The following is an 18,071-nucleotide window of genomic DNA, read 5'->3' on the forward strand; positions in this document are numbered from 1 at the left end:
TAAACATTTCCTGGGTAAGCAGCCCACAACTACAAAATATTATTTCAACATCTTCAGAATGACTTTTTATTGCATTTTCTAGCCAAGACAACATCAAAACACAACACTTCACACAATGTTGTTTGTGTTTATTAAATTGTTTCGAATATTGTGACATTAGATCTTATTGAAGGCAGCAATGTCCATTGACTGAACGTGGTCTTCAAATTTTGTGATTTCCTCTTCCAGGAAATCTGTCGAGATTTTGTCGTCTTCAATGACACAAGTGATCTGTAACTTTTTGATGCCGTACGCAAGAGGGACGAGCTTTGACACACCCCAAAGCAAACCATCACTTTCAATGCTGCGAACAAGCCTTTCCACTTCTTTCATATCTGAAAAGAAAAAAAGAGTTTTACACGTTACAGTGCCTTTCAATAATGCATTAACTGAAATTCAAAACCAAACTAACGACTACAATCTACAGTGCTGCCAATCACAATTACATCAATAACCAGTTACCGTAAATGATCTAATAAATACCCACTCTCAAATAAACGCCTCGTATCTAATAAACGCTCTCCCTAAGGTGTAAAGTTTGTATTAGACGCCCCTTCTAATAAACGCCCTGTCAAAGGATCACCTCAAAAACCAACTCAAGGTAACACTCCATAGACTAAAATCATGCAATTTATTTAGTTTCTTGCTTGATTTGAACCTCGAAGAGGCCAACAATACCAACATGGTTGAACCCGATGTCAATGAAATCATCGATATCGAACTATGAACGACATCTCCAAGCTTTGCATCAGCGCAGAATAGATGAGACTCTTACTCACAAACTCTGTTTTCTATCTTACTCCGCGAGCAAACTTTGTGTCTTATTTGTTTTGTTGACGTTGTTTCAGTTAAAGTGAATTAGATCATTTACGGTATCCACCATTAAGCAAAACATTTAGATGATGTCAAGCAACTCTGCCTTTAGACTAAAGCTATTCATTTGAACACTGCCAAGCAGGGCGTTAAATCCAATTCCAAGAAACTAGCTAAAAATCCTGTGTAAGAAACTTGTGTTTAGGTTGCACTGAAAATACATGTTTTCCTTTGTGTTAAACATTTAAAAAATTAATAATGTGCAGTATTTTGTTTTTAATTCTGCATTCTGATTGGAATCAGGAGATCTTGTGTTTTACAGCAGAAGCTATTATTGCCCCAAATAACAATTTTTTTTTATTTTAAAAAAAAAAAAAAAAACATTTTTAGTGGACTTTGAAAAGCTTCCGGCCATAATCAATCGAGTGTAAAGTAAATTGCTTTCATCAACATGCTATACGACTGTAAGCAGAAATGATCAATTCACTGATTAACTCTAACTTTTGTCAAAATGTTTTGTTCTTATGAACATGTGATTGGGAACAACTGTTAGTTACTTCCCACGTAGATTGTCAAGTGCCAAGATTGAGAGAAAAATCTTACATTTCATTTTGGACAAATTGAGAAATAAATCGCACAACATGAATAAAGTGCTCTCAGTAGCTTGACTTTGAAAGGGCACACACTAGAGTTGCATTCAAAGACAAAAAAGTCAGATATCATTGCTGGTTTGTACACTAAGGTGACCAAACCATGCGGAAACACTATCCATAACATTCTTTGTAACTTACCTGTCTCGTCATCCCAGGGCTTTACGTCAATAAGAAGACTTGATTTGGCTATGACTGCCTTTTCTAAATGACACAAATAAAAACAACACAATGTCAAATTAACAATTTGGATTTAGGTCTGCACACCTCCAGGATCACTTACATTTCCTGGACTCCAGTTAAAAAAGTAGTGGAAGGTGCAGTGACCTGATGGTTACCATGCTGGACTACAGATTGAATGGTCTGGGTTCGAGCCGTGGCCGGGGTTGCTGCGTTGTGTTCTTGGGCAAGACACTTAACTCTCATCATGGCTCTCTCCACCCCAGGGGGGTACTCCGGCTTGTAAATGATGGGGATGATCGAATGGAGGCAAAATTCAGGACCAAAAAAATCCTTAAGTCTTCCGACATTACCCAAAAAAATCCCTGAACCAAAAATAATCCCCCCAAAAAATCCCTTCTCAAGCTTGTCAAATTACCCCTAAATTGCCAGGAGGTGCAATAAATTAACACAAAGAACGCTCGTTTTGTTTATTCATCGCCAAGGCACATTAGTTCGTTTTTAATACCCAAAAAAATCCCCTATCTTAATCAAGATACCCCAAAAAATACTTGCCAAATTTTCCAACCCAAAAAAATCCTGGAATCGAAAATTTCAAACCCAAAAAAATCCTTCGATCATCCCCGTCATTAACAAGCCGGAGTACCCCCCCCCCCCCCCCGGGCTCCACCCATGTGTATAAATTGGTACTGCCTGTTGAGCCACTAGGCTTAAATGCAGATTTTACCTTAGTTAAGAAATAGAAAGAATTTTCTGTTCTATTCCGTTTTCCTGAACACTCAAATTACCCAACAAATGACAAAGAAGCATGCTCCTCTTTAACATTTCAAACAGAGCAGAATATTTCAAGAAATTGTGGTAGCATTGTACCTACATAAAATTAATTTATTTAAGGGAAATAAAACATAACATACATTTTAACCATCAAAAATTAAAGCCATAACTTACTGTTGGCTTTCTTGTCTGCATATTGTTTTAATCTCTGTTCTTTACATTTCAAAGCCTCTTCATCCTCCTGTAATAAATATGATAATTACTTTATGGATTGCCAAGCATTTCCATCCTAGTTACAATGTATCTCAAAAAGACAAACAAAATGGTAATTGTTTTATATTGTATTTACACATGAAAGTTCTGTCACTGCGTTACACAGACCCTTTAAGTCTCCCAATTTTGCCATGAGACTCGCGGTTTTCACTTCAATCTCACGATGAGACACAGAAATCTCAGACTCACAAGTCACTTGATTAGCATCTGGTTTTTAGGTATTTTTGTCCATCAGCTCATCGATCTCCTGGTTTTTACTAAAATCTCCAGTTTTTTACCTCAATCTCCCGATTTCAAGTGCTTTGAGGTTGAGAGGTCTGATGTTAATCAGTGCAGATGGCATATGGGAGATTTGGGAGATTTGTTGTATCAGAGTTACCTACATAATCATTTTGGAAGTCAGAACGTCCGACATGTCCTCATGTGGTCAAGCACCACTGAGACACAGAAATCTCAATGTTTCAAACTACTGCATCACAACATAGTTTGTATTGATATTGATCAGAAAATATATCTGTATAGATTACGAGTAGTCCCTAGTTTTTCTCATGGTCAGTCAAGTGAGGGAGTAACAACCACTCAAGGAAAGCCCTTTGTAGAAGGAGATGCAATTTGCGAGGTTCTCGCCCACATGCCTTGCATCTTCTCGTGAAGGGATTTTCTCACATGCTCAAGTGTTTGTCCACTCTATTGACCCTGAAAAAAAATTAGGGACTATTCAACATCAAAAAATTATATATTATACCTCCTCCTCATCTGAACCAAAGAGATCAAAGTCATCATCATCCTTTTTAGTACCATTGGTTACCGGTCCAGCACCATAGCTATCAAGATCTTTTTTGCTGCCAGGAAATTTGGCTTTTTCAGCACCGAATGATGATATATGGTTATACCACCGTAAGGCATGTGGTAGATCTTCAGATGGGCGTCCAGATAGAGCCTCAAACACTACTGTGTCACCGATGGAGGGAACATAGCTAGAGACAAAAAGAATACTCAATGTATTATCACTGAAAGATGACACAGCAAGATAAAATCTTATTTGAAGGACTCCACGGTTCAAAACTAGTCTCATGTGGCCCTTCGTTTAACATGTAAACTCAGTCTTCAGGGAAGTCTCTTAGTAGTACTTGGTCAATTTCAATCCCATTGTCACTAAGATATACTTCTCTTGTTTTTTGGAGGGGGTTTAAGGGCAGGGGTGGTTACTTATTCAAGGCTGGATGATTATTAACTTTTCCCACCTACAGGGTAGGGGCTTATTTGAGGTGGCCGCATATTAGAGGTTGGGCGCTTAATTGAATAAATATGGTAAGGCATATATATGGACTTAGGTTAAAACTAACTTTAAACACCACATGGCTTGGCCGTTAATTAAATCTTAATTTAAGTGAGCATGGGGAAAGCTGGGTACTACCAAAGCACTTCATGTACAATATTCTGTACATTGCTAAAATGACATCAACCTTGAAAGAATGTTATGTCCATAAGAAATACTCGAGCAGAATGAAAAAGGGCTGCCTAACTAGCAGAGAACATTAAAATATTCACCTTAAACAAACTTTTTAATAGACGTTATATAAGAAAAGACATAGCTTTTCAAACAACAATTGACAACTATTATAATTAAAATGTAAATGGACTGCATTTTAACCCGGTGATGTGCTCCATAGAAATCAAGATTTTATTGACGCTTGGAGGTTTTATTTAAATTTAAATTGTTCATTACTAGGCGAAATACGTTTTCTTCTAAATGTGAGCTAAAAATCTGCTGTTGCCCTCGCATATTTTTTAATTCGTGCACGTGGACTAGACTGGTCACTTTCGCCTTTCTGTGTTACAAAGTAACGATGTACAAACTAAATATACATACCCTTCGATGTAGCTCTTATCTTCAAGGTATTTATTCAAGGCTTCTAAGCCTGATCTTGATTTCAGATCACCAAAACCCATCTTTTTATTTCGGTGCTGCGAATTTCAGTTCGTCCGAACAACTCGGTCTGCCAGCGAAAGAGGAACATGATATCCCAGCATGCAGTTTTATCACCGCTCGGCTAGTACCCAGTCTTCGCGGTCAGACACGCAACTTAAACCTAACTTGGTACATTACACTTAGTCTTACATGAAGTAGTACACCGTTCAAGGCTGAATAACGCAATTTAGGCCTCCGATGGAATGAGAATCACTGGGTAGTGATTTATTCCGTGAAAGGCATTATTGACCCTGCGAAAACTGGAACCCGAACTCTTACTAAAGAAAACACCCTACCGTGCCATTCGAATTATAGACCACCTTTTATCCTGCCCGGCTAAAAGATCTCAATTTGTTAGCACAACGGTAGCTGGCTGCGCTTCGTTGACCACCCTTGATCTTAGCTGATTGATTGATTAAAAAAATCTCTGGGACCAGGGTACTCATTTCCTATTTTCCCACATAGAAAACTTGTGCTCGTAATCCAGCTAAGGGTCCTGGACTAAACAATTTCTAGTTTCGCATGTCGTTAGAAAGTTTGCGTCCTTACAAGATGCAAAGCACGCGGCTTTGCATCTTTTCCTATTCTCGGCGACAAACCAAAACTAGTAAACAAGCTGTTTTCGGCCTAATTGCACAAAATGCACTAGTTTCATGGCCAATTCACCCTTGTTCGGAGTAGAGGCTGTTTTTAAAGCCCGTTACTTTCTGGGCAACAAAGAATCTTAGGGGTGGTTGTTGGGTAGGGTGGAAAGTGGTAAAAGGGAAAATTGGAGAAAAAAGAAATAACAGTTTTTTATACGCAGAGATTTCACACATGATCTATTTTGTACTTTGCAAGATTTTTAATAGTTTTGCTGTTTCCTGACAGAAGTCGGAAGTTCCCGGCTTCCTAAGAAACGTTTTTTAGCTTAAATTACTTCACACATAAAACTATACGATATTTCATTGCGCCCAAAGAAAGTCTATCTTAAAAATAAATATATTATTTCCTTCTTTCACGAGCAAAATCATACATGCAGCGGGCGCAAACACGTTCTTCGCCTAGATCCGATACAGAGTAGTCTCCTTCGCAGCCGTTTTCTTTCTTTCTTTTTTTTTTTTTTTTTTTTTTTGGGGGGGGGAGGGGGTGTCACGCAATGCTCCCCCAGGGGGACGTTGCGTGACATCCCGCAAAACGGCTGCAAAGGGGACTAGATGCAGGGTTGCATGACGCTGTGCCTTTGCGTCACGCCAACCTTTAGTGAAACGCGTGTCACACTTCCAATTACGAATTTATAACGCTTAGTGGCAATATTAACAGGAGTTAAATTTGTTTCTGTGAAGTAGAACAATGAAACAAAGTCAAGGAAACAAAGTCATAATACAAAATGAAAACGATAAAAATGTACAAAGATAATAAGATAAAATGTTGTCAAATTAAAATATCTCGCTCGATCGCAATACAGTAGCCCCTGTTAATAGTTTACAATTTTACGCTTATTTCTCCCTCAGGAGGCCATTTTCTAACCCAACTACTTCCAGGTAAATAACTCTCCCCCTAAAGAGACTCGCCAACTTTTGTGTTGACTGGCGCACGGAGCGAGCGAACAATAACAGAATAGAAAACTTCTGTTGGCAAAAATCATGAACTTTTCAGAGCCTGGACTTGGATACCACAAGTACATCTTCTCAGGCTACAATTGTGTTCAGCAACAGGCAACCGACTTATCAGGTCCATTTTTTTCCATGGTTTACTCCTGTTTGCACTGAAAATTTATTACCAGCTACAGTGCTAGACCAAGAGGAATCTTGAATCTTGGAGACTAATCGACGCTTCTTTCGGCAAAAGCCTTGATGACCACAGGAACTTCAAGATCAGTCACTTTTGACTCGGCTGGATCTGTTGGAAAACTTTCTCGACAGAAACTGTAAGCGAATGTCTTCATTTCTCATCACAAGACACTCACGGGCGACCCCCACCGTTGCCAGCCTGGGCCCTCTTGATGTAGAGATTGAGTAATTTCATCTGTTGAAGAAAACACGGGTACTGTACGTTTAGTTTAGGTCTGATCTAATTATTACTAAGTTTAATGTCAACAAATAAGTTGTTAGAGCAGATCAAAAGATTGAACGGGTGGATGTCTACCAAGAAAAGGGAAATACGAAAACAAGGAACATAAAAAATTAAACTGAAGTGCGAATTTCAAAGACAAACTCACTCACTCACTCGCGCTCAGCAATCACTTGTTTTGGTTGTACGTAACGACCGACTAACGTTAGCCTGCAAGCAGGTTGACGTTTGGGAATACATGCGCGAGTGCATCGCTCGCCGACTCGTTCACGGGGCTTGGAGGATCGCGCGCGTATTCCAAAACGTGAACCTGCTCGCAGCATAGACTAACGGACATTAGGAGGACATTAGGAGGACATTAGGAGTTTACCAACACTGTCATCTTTTAAGAAAAACATTCGTAAGCTAGACTTAGATATTTTAATGAATGAAAATTGCTGCGCTAATTGTATTCTATGTAGTTCTTAATGTAAGTTCTTAGCTTGTATTTTATCTGTATATATTGAACATATTTTATCTTGTATTTTAACTTGTATATATTGTAAATAGTTTAACCAATTTTAACCGATTTTAGCATTTATTAGGATATTTCGATTTTGTTATTTTTCTTTTACTTTAAAGTGTCCCCATTTAGTGGTTTTATTACTGCTATTTCAGTTTTGACACTCAAATAAAGGTTTTATTTTTTTTTTTTTTATTATTATTATTATTATTATTATTATTATTATTATTATTATTATTATTATAACGCCAGAAACGTGAATAACCAATCGATTCAGCAGATTGTTAGGACCTTTCTGAAAACCACTGTATGGTGAATGAAGACTTCCTAATAAAAGATTATTATAATGACAAAGCTTCCAACCTTTGTCCCAGACAGTTCAGCCAGGTGTGGCATTAGGGTGTCTTCACCCACTGCACTGTGAATCGCCACAAGACAAAATACGCTGGCTTTACGAACACTGCTTTCCACGTGATCATAACACTGAAATAGAAGATTAAAATAAAAATATTTAGACAAAGAAGAAGAATATAATCCAGTAATATGCAAGGAAACATGAAGCAGTTATTTACCCTGATTAAACCAGGTACAATATCTCCCAGATTCTCTCTTATAGTCTCACTGTCGATATCTTCAACAACCTAAAATGGAAGACGTTAGGAGAAAAAAGATGTTGATCACTATTTTGAATCCTACACTGTAGGTGTCTTGAGATGACTCTTTATGTGACAAATCGTGACATGGCGTGACATATCCAGAGAGCAGCCAAGGAGAACGAAAAAGTTGTCTTGCCAGGGTATTGCCATTTAAGTCCCATCGTTTTGCTGGTTGTGCCTCATTATCACAATATAGAACCCGGCTTATAAACCCCGATTCATACGGAGAGGCTCCCAGTCCATAAGATATCATTATTTCACTGGGTTCAACTGTACCTTGATTGTCATTTTCAGAGCAGCAAGATTGACAGGAAACTCCGCCTCTCTGAGAACTGGGGACAAAGCTTGAAGACACGCTTCCGGCGGAAGGTTCTTGGCGATTGTCCCGGCAGCCTCTTCGGCAACTCGAGCAACCTGCAACAAATATCATCAAGAATGCGTTAGTAGAGGATATCACGAGAAAAATGGACTAAAAAAAAGGACAGATTTGAGGTAGGATTTTTTCCCAGTAAAAAGCTAACTAGGCTCAATAGCGAAGCACGCGAGTGACGTCACGACTCAGACAAGACTCAGACAAACAAACCGAAATGCGGACGATTTTCCTAAAACACTTTCTTCAACAGCCGGTGTTCCTAAAACACTTAAATAAAACGAAAACTTTGCCTAGATTCCTTCTATTTCTTTCAGAACACGCTGATGTTTTCTGAGCCTCGTGGGTTTTTTTTTTCATTTGCAGTCTATTTTTAGAACTTGCACGCTTCGCTATTTATTACCAACCGCTGTTCGGGAAGAGCCTGAGAAACAAAGACCGGACTGGCGGAAATCGAGCCGAAAAGCTAACTGGAGTGGAAAAATCAAGAGACCTTCCAGAAAAGGAGTTATGTTAATCAAATACTTACCTCTTTCTGCGAGTCCTTGTGCGCATTTAGAACAGTCTCGATCATTTTGTCGTTCTGTTTGGTGAAAACATGGGGCTTAGTTCGCACCATGTCCCTAAGGACACGGAGTGACAACAGTCGAACATTTGGCTGCAAATATAGACCAAAACATAATGCATTAGTTTTCTCACGGCGGGACGGTCAAGTAACAAAAGAACGCCTGATCGCAGGTTAGTACTGATCTGTCACTCGCAACTCGATACGTTAACAAACAGGTGAAACAAAAGGTATAAAAAAAGAGCAAAAACAAGGAGATATTCAATGTAATGTCTGAATATTAAAGGTAAAATGGGTATCAATAAGAATTCCTTTACTGAACACGCGACTAAAAGTTTCCTAAGGACAGAGGAGTGTTAAGATCAAAGAATATCAAATGTTTCTTTTCATTACCTCGTCATCTCCAATATTCTTCATGATCAAAGACAGCAAAGTGTTAAAGTTTTCTTCCCACAGCTCAGGTGTCTCCTCGCGGGCCATCCTCAGCAGTTCTCCTAAGGCCTCTTTCTTTTCCTCGGACTGCATACCTGAGGGTGCCCCCAAGGGGACCATAACAGGAGATAACGCGTCTGCGTGTTCTAGGGACACATCTGCAAAGAAAAAGGAAAGGGTGTCACGGTTAGAAATATTGTGCGCTGAGGTAAGCCAACTTTGTCAGTTGCAAAAGTATTCAGCCATTACGTCTTATTTGCTCGATCATTCGTTTACACGTGTAGTTCATCACAACAATTCCGTTTACTACGAGCACGCTTTTAAAACTATTTAAAATCATATTTGACCTTCCTTAACGGCGTGACAAGTTGCAGTCTTACGCCCACCGTGACACTTTTTGTCACGTCACGCAAACGTCTTCACGCATCACGCTTACTTTTTTTACCTTTGTCAAACTGGTCATCACTGTGATCCATTCCTTCTAATGACCGATCCAGCTCGTCCTCTACTTCACCGTTATTCTTCCGACCAGCGGTAAGAAAACCGTTTATTTCAGGAACCTGGAATAGTTGAAAAACAGAACAGATGTTACGGAGGGGAGAGAGGGGGGAGAAATTTGTTTGCGTTCCCCTTCTGGACCTTCTGCACAATCGCATTCAATTTTTCTTGACCCACCTGTAACTAAATTTATCAGCGAGGTAGTTTCAAGTTTATAGACCTTCGCCTTTTAAAACGCAGCCATTGTGCCACAAATTAATACTTCTGCTGAATGAGTTTTGTGATCTTTTCTGTCAGAAACATATAAAACTGTACGTTCTGTGTAGCATTTCTTTTTCCTAAGCCGGTGGGAAAACGAGAAGCGAAAAACAGGGAAAAGGGAGGAAAACAAAATGGCCGCGCAAAATCTGAGGGAAAAGAGAGCACAAAACGCGCCTCCAGATTCCGCGCGGCTTTTTCTACTCACGGCCATCTTTTGGCTTCTCGCTCGAGAAGCGAAAATTTAATTGTACAACGATAACTTCTTTGCAGCAGTCTACATTGCGTACAAACAAATTCACCACGATAGTGTTAGGATGGCAGCCGAAGGCGATTGCAGTGAATTGCAAGCAAAATTTAATAATCTCATTTTATATCTTACCGTGGGTGGTTTACTCACTGGGTGAAAATCATTCTGTTGGTCTTGATACTGTCGCGGGTCATACTTGTGTCCCGCGGGTCCTCCCGGGCTTGGCGGGCCAGCCGCTGCAGAAGCTTGGGGTTTGTGTTCCACATGCCCGGATGCGACGTCACATCCGTCACTGTTGTACCCGGATGAAACACTCGGTGCGTCTTCCGGTTGGTGAGGAGCGCCATCCCTACGCTGTGGGGGTGGGGGAGATGCGTACCTTCCGTCTAACGATTCATTTGAACTTAACGCTTCAACCTCAAAGCTGTTTTCTTTGTGAATAGTGCTAGTGTTTGTCCGAGGTGAAAAGCCGAATCTCGTTTGGCCACCCCGAGGGCTTTGAGATGTTTTTGCTGGTGTGGGTATCTTCGTGTGGTGCTCGGGAGAGCTCGGATGATCGGCTCGGCTTTCATCCTTATTTGGAGAAACTCCTTTTATTGAGGAGGATGACAGCGTTCTGTAGCCCAGTCTTAGCCTCGGCCGCTCGCTGTCAACATCGTCAAAGGTGGAAGCAGAAGACGACGGTGAGCCACGGCCAGCGGCAAACGGCTGGAGGAGATAAAGGCGTTGTAACAATAAGAAAATGTATTGACGAAGATAAATAAGTTATATACCTAGACGAAAAAACTACCGAACAGCTCTATGAACAATTTTGAACACATCTTGTTCTTGCAAAAGAGCCACTTAAGTCAAAAGTTTGTATTGGGGTTTTTTTTTTTGGGGTAGGGGGGGGTGGGGGTTTGTTTTTCCTTCCCCCCCAAAAAAAAAAAAAAAAGTCCCCCCCCCCCCCCCCCATTACGTATTTAAAAATTTCGTCGGCAAGCATAGGGAGGTAAAAGGGAAACGTCATTTGGAAGATAGGTCAAACTGTCGGCAAAAGCTCCTGTAGCTGTAGGAAAACAATAAATATCAAGACATTTGCGCTTTTGAACTACTTGGACGTCGAGGCACTGGTTTAAGGTTAGGGGACAACGCGACGACAAGTTATGAATTTAAGTGAGCACGTGTCATACCTCTGCGCCTTGGGTGCTACTTTTGAGATGATTATGAAGCAGCTTAGTCGCACCATCCTAGAAAAATAATCACAAAACAACACTGTTCAATTTCCTTTCAACACAATTTTTTCTTAAACTGACAAAGCATTAGAAACAGCTTAAGCCCAGATCCCCGAGAAGAAGATAAATGACGCAACTTCAAAACAAAAATATATTGGAAATGCAAACGGAACTGCTTTCTTGTTTTTGGGAGGTATACAAAACACATTTTACCAACACAACATGACATTCATTACCTGGAATGACTTGGGTAAAACTGTTAACATCATGCTGAATTCTGGAGTGTTCAGTTCAAACAAAGCTACAATAACGGCCGCGGATTCCTGGTAACGAAACAAAGGAAATTTTTTACCGTTAAGATGAAAATAATTAGACGAAATTATTAAACAAACTCGAATAAATTAAGATACATTACCTTTCTCACGTCTGCGCTCTTTGGCTCCGTGGTCCACGTGATTATCCTGGAGACCGCTAAACGTGTTTCTACGTCATGTTAAGGTCACCAATGGTCTCTTAATTAATCCTCAAAGCTTACTTATGCAGAGCTGTGCTCTAAGGGTGCCCGGGTGGCTCTGGCGACTAATTTTTGTCTTTGGGCGACCAGATAATCTTATTTCTTTCATATAAGCTTTATGCTGGGCACCCTGGATCTCATTGTTTGGAACCTTTGGGCTCCTTGTAATTTTTCTTAGAGCACAGCCTTGTTATGAGTGATTTAAAAATGAAACACACACCAATTTTAGGATATCAAAAGAAAAGAGTAGCGTCAGTCTTCTTTAGTACGAAATGCAGTATTTCTTTTTCATTTGCAATCTTTCTATCATGTCTCACAAGAACAAGTCTGCTTCGAATAACTAATCGTAAAATTGTTTTGATATTAAAACAGGTCCTCCAAACAAGTACCATAAGAAATGTATAAATGCCAGCAAGGGGAATTTGTATGTTAACAACAAAGTCAAAAAGAGTTAAAAAGGATACCACCAGAGTTGGTGAAGTCACTTGGATCCATTAGGCCAATAAGACCCTGTAAATACTGCAAGATGGCTATTTTGACCTGAAAAACAAAAATACAATACAAAAACGTTAAACAAAAAGACTACGTTTTTCACGTTATACACTCACATCGACCATAGCTCTTGACCAAACCTGAACGTGTGAGAAATGCAGTTTTCTGTCAGTTATTGTAACAAAGGGGATGGAACTACAAGCGAAAGTAAAAAAAGAAAGAAGAAAAAAAGAAAATCTGCGAATGTCCATACCTTGAGGTTCGGTGTCTGGGTTTGATCTGTGATGAACCTTGTTAAAATACTAAACTGAAGATCGTATGGAAAGGAATCTCTGCAAAAATTAATAAGTCATCAATATTTTATTCCAATTATTTTATTCCAATTAACGTTATGATTTCTATCCATGTCATACCTTTTACCTTAATATAATTTTTAAAACTTCAAAATGGCATCGTTGCAGCTCTCGTAACTTATTCTACTGGTTCTCTAGTGTAGCAGTTGCTATTGGTTTGGGGCTAGGGGCATTGTTCCTGTTGTTTGCTCTAGTGTTCTCTAGAAGGGTAGCGAGCAATTTACGTGACTGAAACCTTTTTGAGAGCTGCTACCCGACCCACATCCGAGTGGCAAAGATCAAGTGCGTTTCACTCAAAAGTTCTTCAGTGAACACATAAGGGCATTTAAAATTACGATCTTCGAATATGTACTCCAAACAAGAACAAAAGTTGTTATTCTCATCATCACTCTTACCTGATTACATCCAACACTCGGACCACTTTGGACTGTAACGAACTCAACAGATCAGTACCAAGCTTGGTGAGAAGGCGTGACAACAGAACGAATAACCAATCATGAAGATCTACTTTGTTGACGACTATAAAGTCACACAACGCGTCCAGAAACAAACTGTAAACCTGCAGACAAATACAAATCGAACGATTAATTCTGAACAGTGATGTAAAGGGCTAAATGTTGCTTGAATGATCAGAGAAACTTTTTGCCTGGTAAGTCGAGTTTACAATCTTTGAAAAGTTGAGAATTCTAATTTCACTAAAATCACCGTACTTGGACAATTCCAAATACATACTAGTTATGCAACGCTTTCGAGTGGTATACTATGGAATATCCCACGAGTCACTTGTATTTTCTCGGTATACACACGAGCCTTTAGGCTCGTGTGTATACCAAGAAACTCAAGTGATAGTGATATGGCATGGCATGGCTCGGTGTGTATATGGCATGGTATTTTATACCATGCCATAGAAAATACGCTTACTAAATTTCGTCAAGAATACAGTCGCAGCGCACTATGGGAAGGTTGGGTTGAATACCGTCGAATATACAACGGCTTTCCTGTATTCTGATTGGCTGTATTTTCTATGGCATGGTATAAAACACTGTATTTTGCTTCGTGTTTTACACTTCTTTCAAAATGACACTGAGCCCCGAAGGTGAAACCTCAACAAGGTTTGTTTTAACAAAATGAAAAAGTAAAACAAAAAATACAGAATAAAGGAGGCTTACCTTATTGTGTGGGTCGAAAAACAATCTTGTGAGGCATTCCTTAATCCGTCCAAGCTCTATTTGGCTGTTAAACAAGAAATTAAGTAAATTAGTAAACCATCTGAAACTTCTTTTTACTTTCTTATGTCAAACTAAAGCATGCAGGTTTGGGAATATAGACTCTGATCATCATTTCAGGAAACTGCTTGACCAAGAACCAGATTCTCCTCAGCAGAACTATGAAAAATGTACCTAGAAAAGAAAGAAGAATTTGCATGATGACCAAAAAGAACAAAAACACGAAGACAAACCTGAGAACGCCAGAGTTTAGAAGGAAACCTTGAAGACATATGACACCATCTCGTCTGTCTGACCAAACATTACTGCTGGTTAAACGCACGATCTCTGCCACCTCCTGAAAAACAAACGTTAACACTATAAATCAGGGGGAGCAACTTGAAACGGTAATGACAGAGCAATCACAATGTCGAAAGAAAGTGGAATAAGCCGCGAAAAGCGCGGGAAAACGGATGGCGACCGCAAGCGCGGGAAAACTTGTAACTGGTGGTAAGCGCGGGAAAAAACGCGATAACTGAATCACAATAATGTTTGGTTTTGACACGATTGCCTGAAAAGAAAGCATGTTCGCTATCGGGTACGACGCAAGCACGAGCGCGAGGGTGTTCACATGTGCAATAAACATTAGGCACTCGACACGCACAGCCGTAGTGCCTTAAAATTTTGATCAACACTGCGCTGACGTTTATCCTTGTGTCGTACGTGTAAACCAGCATTGAATGCAAAAAATGTCACAAACCAGTAAAATAATACTTCGAGTTAAAGCCGTTCGCCAAATTCCACCGCAACAGAACAATTACACAATGTAACAAGTCATAGCAAAAAGAATTAAAAATTGCCTCATGAACGACTTATTTTATGAATCCTCAAGTTCTTTTACAAGTTTCTCAAGCCATGAGTTCGGAATACAAAACTACAAAGCAACCACGTTTCCAAACAGTCGCCGGATACAAAAACGCAATAATCTACTAAGACAAAGTGGTCAAAGAGTTCATTTGTAATTGTTTTTTGCTTCCCGCTGTTAAAGTAGTACTACCGGTCATATATGACACTTTTCACAGCAGCCGTAAAGTAAATACACGATGCAATTATTTCATAGCTAATAAGGAACCAAACTGGGGGATTAGTTTCCTGTTTAAAAGCGCCGCGCGGAAAGTAGATAACTTATCAAAATTATTGTGATTAACCTTATACATCCAACTGACTAAATCGCATTTTTTCGTTATTGAAAAGCACGATATGAATGAGAAATGCTTGACTCGAAATGCTTTCTCCTGCTATGAACTTCTTGTGACGAAAAGGAAAGGAATATAATAAAATTTAATTTGTTGCCAAATATAACGCAAATTGCACAAGAATTTTTTCCGACATGCTAGAAAAAACGGAAAATGCATAAATGGTATACTTTTAATAATATCGAACTCTAGCAATCCAAATATTAACCTCACTCGAAAGAAACTGAGGCAAGAAAAATATAGAGCCCTGAAAATCAGTATGAACGCGACGAACAGGAAAATAATTTTCCGCTTAAGACACGAAAACGTTTGTTTTATTTATAGCTTAAATTCTAAATGGCGAAAATGCTGTTCATGAAGTAATAACTTGGAAGTAATATCGCCTAAACAACGTGCCATTGGAACCAAGATTAACTTGACTTGTCTTATCATAAATAAATCGAAATAAAAATACCCCCGAGAGCAGAAAATTTCAGTTCCCACGAACCTTAACGAAAGGAAAAGAATAAATACATAAATTTAATATCGTTGAGCACCAGTGAACAGCACAAAAAGAAGTTTTAGGGAAAAGTTGAGTGCAAAAACTTGCTTATTATCAAGTTTAAAATTAAAATGTGTAAAGAATTGACAGGGAAAATTTGGAGCTTAAGGAAAACTCTCAAGTTTTCTTGAAAGTATATTTATACAGGTGAATAAACAATCTAAACAAGCGCCCCATACAACAAACAAACAAACTTTGCAATCTTGAAAGCTGCTACAAATGCACAACTGTATTTCTAAAACTTCCTCAATAGCGCCCGCCGCCACAAAGCTATATAAAGTTTGAGGCAGCATAAAATCATCGGTAACGGCTCCCCCAAAACAGCACAATCAATTACGGCCATTAAAACGATTTTTGACATCGAAGGTTCATGAACCGCTGTGGTTTCCGCTTGCATGCAGCACTAATTTTGTTTCTTTTGCCTTAAATATCATTAAAATACAGTGTGGAATTCATAACTTAAAAAATATTGGAGCATAATCAGATATCTACTACCGCGTTTTGACATGAAAACAATAATAATTCGAGCAAGAGATCGAAAGGCCACAATCCAGTGGTCTAGCTCCCTAATGTTCAATATCTATCTCGAAATAATAAATTAAAATACTACAACACGATACATTTTAAACCAGTTATTCAAAGCTTAGACAAGGACTGCGTAAATGCAGAATTTAGCTCTACTTGATCAAACAAATGAATGAATATAATTCACGAATAAAACAGGTTGCATTCTCTACCTGTCGAAATAAGATAACACGGCTTGGACGGATGTAGAGAAAAATCCCTTTTCTGATACAGTACTTGAACCATAGCCATTCTTCTCTCGGATTCCCAGGAAAAACAGTTCTGACAACGTAGCGTCTGTAAACGACAACGTCGATTCGCAGCCGATGGCAGGGACATGTTGGCCAATGCTTTGTCTTTAAACGCCGCATTTTGACAGCAGTTTGACTTAGCTCGCGGCCATAACCTTATTCATTTATCTCTCCGTTCCCTCTTTCCTCCGTACGAAGCCAGATACGCTTAAACTTCACCATAATTCTTAGCTTTCAATTCAGCTTCTTTCAGGGAAACTCTCTCCCAGTTTGCTAAACATATTCACACGTTTTCTTTGAGATAAACGCTTCGCCGTACATGAACCAGACGTGTGAAATTTATGTGTAATTCATGAGCTTTCTATCCACCTATCCATCGCATTAACATACAACACTGATAACCAATTGTTTCTCAATCAATTCGCGACTTCATGCAGAAAAAGGCAGCAAGCCAATGTATCAAAGCAATCGCTTTTACTCAACATAAAAATATTTTAAATGTCGACCAAAAGTTGTTTGTCTGTGTGAGTGTGTGTATACAGTGATATTGATATTGAGAAATCTTGCTTCACGTTGGAAGTTAATAATAGAAAGAAATTATGAATAATAGATGAGCCCGGGTAAAAGACAAAGCTTGAAAACAGCTGCGGATAGCACTTTGTTATCATTTTTGGTTAGTTCGTGCATGTGTTCTGAAATGAAGACAAAGCACTTGCCGCGCATTTTACGTTGAAATAAACGCCAAACAAAATCGCTTGCCGACTTCGCCCTTAAAAGATAGACCCTTGCGGCTTGGCCCGTTAAATAAAAAACCTTTTTTCTTACACAAGCGACTGGTATAATTTACATAATAGAACAGTTTTGATAAAAAGAAGACGGTTTTTTGGGTGTTATATAAAAATCACATGCTTTGCTAGAGTGTCAATCATCAAGGAATTGAATGGTTTTCTCTAAACGTGCAGTCATTTCAAATGTTTTGCGAAGATTATTCGAGACGATACCTGAATTAAATCAAAATAATTTTTTATATGCTCTGGTGATCTCGTGACCAATCCTGCTTCAACTTATAAAACCAACTCTTCGCTCGAGTGGTCACGCACTGCTGTCACGCACGTAAGGAAATAGTCGTGACTTTACGGCATCGAACTCGCAAGAAAGGTTTTATCGTTGGAAAATATTTCTGTATCTGTTGTAAAACAACGTTTTGGATTACGTCTAGGGCTAGCGAATATGCGTGACTTAACCAAGAGCTTTCCAGTCTAACCAAAAAGGAAATTAAATTTAAACACTTCAGTGCGTTTGAAGAGATAAAACAACAAAACTTCAGTTGTGAGCAAGACATAGGCGCCAATAGAAAATTAAATTAAGCCCTTTGGGCAAAAAGTGGCTTGTTAAGA

General features: G+C 39.1%; 2 protein-coding genes across 2 annotated transcripts in view; both read right to left on the reverse strand.

Annotated features, from left to right (window-relative positions):
- Positions 1-39: 39 nt before the first annotated feature.
- On the reverse strand, positions 40-4,761 carry LOC144659126 (elongation factor 1-beta-like). The gene is made up of 5 exons (XM_078519571.1): positions 4,603-4,761; positions 3,475-3,706; positions 2,631-2,697; positions 1,644-1,706; positions 40-374 (listed from the first exon to the last, which is right to left on the reverse strand). The coding sequence occupies exons 1-5, from the start codon at positions 4,680-4,682 to the stop codon at positions 157-159; spliced, it is 660 nt and encodes a 219-aa protein (XP_078375697.1). The 5' UTR covers positions 4,683-4,761; the 3' UTR covers positions 40-156.
- A 764-nt stretch (positions 4,762-5,525) lies between these two features.
- Positions 5,526-18,071, reverse strand: part of LOC144660774 (CLIP-associating protein 1-like) — a 42,957-nt gene continuing 30,411 nt past the window's right edge. The window contains 16 exon segments of the mRNA XM_078521500.1: positions 5,526-6,708; positions 7,619-7,738; positions 7,828-7,896; positions 8,188-8,325; positions 8,811-8,939; positions 9,240-9,436; positions 9,724-9,838; positions 10,435-10,992; positions 11,457-11,513; positions 11,735-11,821; positions 11,914-11,981; positions 12,477-12,552; positions 12,758-12,836; positions 13,253-13,416; positions 14,027-14,090; positions 14,317-14,420. Of these exon segments, the coding sequence (XP_078377626.1) occupies positions 6,646-6,708; positions 7,619-7,738; positions 7,828-7,896; positions 8,188-8,325; positions 8,811-8,939; positions 9,240-9,436; positions 9,724-9,838; positions 10,435-10,992; positions 11,457-11,513; positions 11,735-11,821; positions 11,914-11,981; positions 12,477-12,552; positions 12,758-12,836; positions 13,253-13,416; positions 14,027-14,090; positions 14,317-14,420 (2,088 nt within the window). The 3' untranslated portion in view covers positions 5,526-6,645.

This window comes from Oculina patagonica, chromosome 7 (genome assembly GCF_052425735.1).
Source record: "Oculina patagonica isolate OP01 chromosome 7, crgOcupat, whole genome shotgun sequence".
NCBI classification, from domain to species: Eukaryota; Metazoa; Cnidaria; class Anthozoa; order Scleractinia; family Oculinidae; genus Oculina; species Oculina patagonica.